At 33.5% G+C, this 5,010-nt stretch overlaps 1 protein-coding gene across 1 annotated transcript; it reads left to right on the top strand.

The window, feature by feature from the left end:
• Positions 1–1,920: 1,920 nt before the first annotated feature.
• ECHIA (enoyl-CoA hydratase/isomerase A) lies at positions 1,921–3,225 on the top strand. Its single transcript, XM_079026142.1, has 3 exons — positions 1,921–2,370; positions 2,571–2,853; positions 2,944–3,225. Exons 1-3 carry the CDS (start codon positions 1,961–1,963, stop codon positions 3,046–3,048), a joined length of 798 nt encoding a protein of 265 aa, XP_078882268.1. The 5' UTR covers positions 1,921–1,960; the 3' UTR covers positions 3,049–3,225.
• The last annotated feature ends 1,785 nt before the right edge of the window (positions 3,226–5,010 follow it).

Here is a 5,010-nt window from a genome sequence, read left to right as displayed (position 1 = left end):
TTAGCTCATGGAAGTCAGATCTACGTTTTGGGGCCTTATCTTAAAGTATATAGAGCTTAATGGTAATAATGGCTTAGCAGAAGAGTACGCTGGGCGTACAAGCAAGTATGCGCAACATACAAGCCCCAATGCGAGTACGCTTAGCGTACAGCTGGGTACGCCCCGCGTACTCAGTCTATGGGCTTTGCGGCTTTGGGCTTCAAGTGTGGGCCACCTTTTTGGGCTTAGATGCTTGGGTCCTCTTTGGGCCATCTGAGTGTCGATGCTTTGGGCCAAGTGAAGGATTGGAGTTTGGGGTAAGGTCCAAGTTGGAGTTGGGCCCAATTTGGAAAAATAGGCCAATTATGGGCCTTGGATGGTTATTTAGTGTTTGGGCCTTTTGGATCAAGATTTGGGCCTGGGTCTTAGACCAACTAAGGAAAAGGGTAAAGTGACCATTTACCCTAATATTGGACTATTAGCTTATTGTAATCCAAGTATTAAATGGATGACTGTTATGTTGTGATAGTGCGAGGATTTTAGTGAGCTAGCAGCCGGAGACTTTCAGTGTGATTCAACAATGTGAGGTGATTTATCCTCATTGTATTTATGGGTCGAAGGCACCAAGGCCAACCCTTTGGATTGTTATCCTGATTATCGTATGATCGAGTATTGTAGTGATCTGTTAGATCTGTATCCTCGTAGATAGGATGATGCAATGCTTAATGATCTGTAGGATATGTGTGCTTGTTATTTGTATGCTTGTCTGTTATATATATATATATATATATATATATATATATATATATATATATATATATATATGTGTGTGTGTGTGTGTGTGTGTGTGTCGACATGGTGTATGTATGGTTGGGTTGAGGCGGCCCTGCTTTGTGCTGAAGGCCAACATACCTAGGGCATCCCGGATAGATTGAAGGCCAGTGGGGCGTACCAGTCAGTCTGAAGGCCCGAAGGACGGTCCAGATGGGCTGAATGGCTGGTTTGGCGTACCAATCTTGATGAAGGTTCTGTGAGCATACCATGTAGACTGTAGGCCAATGGGGTGTTCCAGTCAGACTGAAGGCTCTATATGCATGTTGTTTATTGTAATTATGTTGGTTTTGTTTTGGGTTGGTACTTTGGGGGAAACTCACTAAGATTTGGGCTTATAGTTTTTGGTTATATTTTAGGTACCTCAGATGATTGCGGGAAGACAAATGCTTGATTATGCACCTCCTCATGTTTTGTTTATGATTTTGAAAAAACTCTAATAATAGACATGTTTTGGAAAACTATATTTGTACATAAATGATGATTTTGATTTGTTTAAAAAGTTTAAATTTTTTGTGAAATTTATGCATTTTAATATATATATATATATATATATATATATATATATATATATATATATATATATATATATATATATATATATATATATAAAAGTTATGAAGCATACATAGAAAGTGGGAGCGGCTTCAAAACTTTGATGAACCCGCCTAAGCCGACATGTCGAACCCTCAAGAACACTGACACCGAATGTCTCTTCCGGCCAAAACACATACACACCGTGCATTCTAATAATCCAACATCAATCTATAATATAAATAATAGTTTCAACAATAAGATTATATCATATTTTAAATATTGATATTTTATTTATACAAATCATTTTTATTTTTCTTAATTTATAGTTAATTTTTTTTATATATAAACGCATATTAATTGATGGCACAACAGTGACATAAAATTAATGTTATTTTAATAAGATTACTTTGTGTAAAAAGAGAACCCATATAAAACTACACCATCTATGTAAAATCTGGAAGGGGGCCTCTTTGGCAATTTGAAATGTTCAAGGACTTTACCATCAATTCTCTAAAACTTTAGGGGGTTAATTTGTACAGTAACTATATATAACCACTCCTCCTCCACGAAAAAAATAATATTTTCCCACCAAATTGAGCAGAGACGTGAAACAATGGACAAGTCGTCGCCGGAAAATTTGATCATCGTCAAGAAAGACTCCGACGGGATAGCTTATGTAACAATCAACCGCCCAAAGTCGTTGAACTCGTTGACGAAGCCAATGATGACTGATATGGCGCGTGCGTTCAAGTCTCTTAACGCCGACGAATCCGTCGGCGTCATTATACTGTCCGGGTCGGGTCGGTCTTTCTGTTCAGGCGTGGACCTGACGGCGGCAGAGGATGTTTTCAAAGGAGACGTGAAGGATGTAGAAACCGATCCGGTTGCTCAGATGGAGCTGTGCCGTAAGCCAATCATCGGAGCGATTGCGGGTTTCGCTATTACGGCGGGGTTCGAGATCTCCCTTGCTTGTGATATATTAATTGCTTCTAAAGATGCTAAATTCATCGATACACATGCAAGGTTTGTTGATTTTCTATAAAGCTGGTAGTATAGCTTCAATTTGCTCTGATTAGTGATTACCATATTATGCTAACCCTAAAATTTTACTTGAATCTAACTTCAAATCTAAATCTGCAGAAGCTTAACAATTCGAACTCGAATTGATTCATTGTTCATGATTTGAGTCTAATGAGAGATTGAAATGGTATTGCAATTTGCAGGTTTGGGATATTTCCTTCATGGGGCCTGTCGCAAAAGCTTTCACGGATAATTGGAGCCAACAATGCTCGAGAAGTATCTCTAACAGCGACACCATTAACGGCAGAGAAAGCAGAGAAGTTGGGATTGGTGAACCACGTGGTTGAAGGTAGCGAGTTGTTGAAGAAAGCCCGTGAAGTTGCAGAGGCGATCATGAAAAATAATCGAGATATGGTTTTGAGATACAAAGCCGTTATCAACGATGGTGTCAAGATCGATCTTCATCATGCTCTTTTACTAGAGAAGGTATATATATATATGCTCAATTTTGGAGTTGAATTGTAGATCGAAAATAGAAGGATTGTTGCTCAGCGTTTGTGCTTCTGATTGTTGTAGGAGAGAGCTCATGAGTATTATAATGGAATGACGAAGGATCAGTTCAAGAAAATGCAGGAATTCATAGCAAGTAGAAGCTCTAAAAAACCTGCTTCAAAGCTGTAAAAGTTGTAGCTGATGAAGCCATTGATGTAAAATCAAGGTAATTCCTTTTTTCATTGCAGCAGTTGGCAGATCTAGAATGTTACTACTATTACAATAACATGTTTCTTATTAATAATAAATTTATAAAATTGTAATAAATAGATTTTGATTATAATTATATGAGTATTTAAAAGTCAATTACGCATCATTTTTTTTTTATTTAACGTTAATTATTTGAGTATTTATCATGTTTTAGTTAATGAGTATAAAACTACTCATTTTGTCATTTTTCAATTTCTATAGATGTTTTCAAAGATTAAACAATTTAAAAACAAAAGCCTTATGGAATTTTAAAAATCTATGTGAAATAATACGGGCAATCAATTCATCATTAACTTGTTACATGAATAAAAGTATAAATGTAAAGAAAATGAATTATGTTAGAGGGGTTAAAGAAAAATATGAAAATTTAAATATAATAGTCTACATCTGTTAAGTATTGACTTTGTAAATAACAATATGATGAATTTTAATAAAATCTAAATATATTTTTAAATGTTAAAATGACAATTTAAGCTAATCTCATTGTACGATTTTCACAGAAAAAAAAAAGTAGCCAAGAATTAACAAAATGACCGAAATAGCTACAATTTTTACATATTATCACTAGCTAAAATCAAGTTGGCTTGCAGTTTATTTTAATTTTGATTTTCGCAAGTCACCACATGTAAAAATCTTGGTGGCCTGTTATCTTTTTATTTTGAGATTTTCACAGGTCTTCACCTGCGAAGAAAATATAGATAACCTATTATTATTATTATTATTATTATTATTATTATTATTATTTTGAATATTTTATCTTAAGAGTACATCTTATACCCTTATTACGAAGTACGACATCCAAATACCCATATGAAAAAATTACGATCTTTGGAAAATTTTCAGAGAACAACTACTATCCTACTTTAGAGCTTACAAAATACGACTTTCCGATATTTAAATACACAATGTGATATATCCATGGATAACCCTTGTTATAAAGAAGACACAACAAACAAATTAAGTAAAATAAAGCTTGTATGTGAAAGTTATGAAGGTTTAAAGTTATGTATTTTTTTTCACCAAGTCCATACTTTGAAGCTAAAAATGTATTATTTCTTGACATCCAAATTTAGAGTGTAATATATCAATGGATAGCACTCTTACAAAGAACATAATGAAAAAAAAAACCCAAACAGAGGAGTTCATATGAAAGAGATAAATATTCATAGTTGGGCAAAAAAATTGAACTCTTCAATTTACAAGAAGAAGTTTGTTTTTTTAACGTCTGCATGCTACATATAATAAGTTGATTTCTTTATTTGAAAGATTGTTTCATTGATTGTAGTTTTACAATATTGAAACTAAATTCATACAATGACATGATAATTTTTTTTAAATCATTCATTCTACATTATGCATTACCTAGTCAAACAATTTGATCTCGTAATATTCTTAGTCCACTAAACTACCATATGGTTGAACTTCTTCCTCTTCATCATCATCGTCATAAGAATCATCATCATCATCATCATCATCATCTTGTAGATGATTATTTTGAAGTGACACACTCCTTTATCGTATTCATAAAAAACTCTCCTCTCACACCATCTTTTTGTATAAATATGAAAGGCAAAACATAGAATTATAATATTTATTATGTTACTGGTTGGGTGTCAAACTAACAAATGAAAGAGATAAAAATAACAAAATAACAAGCCACTGCTACAGTATACAAGATAATATAGAGTAAACAAGGTCAAATTACTGAGATACTAGACTTATTATTTGACTGTATTTTCACATGACACACTATCGGTTGTTGAAATGGAGGGTTTTGTTAACATCAATTGAAAATTTATAAATAAACAAAATAAACACTAATATTCATAAATTAAAAGACATTTTCAATATCAAATTCTATTCAAGTACTATGCTGTTAGA

The sequence above is a fragment of the Lactuca serriola genome, chromosome 1 (assembly GCF_051521515.1).
Source record: "Lactuca serriola cultivar US96UC23 chromosome 1, Lser_US96UC23_V15, whole genome shotgun sequence".
Taxonomy (NCBI): Eukaryota; Viridiplantae; Streptophyta; class Magnoliopsida; order Asterales; family Asteraceae; genus Lactuca; species Lactuca serriola.
The sequence above is the reverse complement of the archived record's forward strand: the minus strand, read 5'-3'. Positions and strand labels throughout refer to the sequence as shown.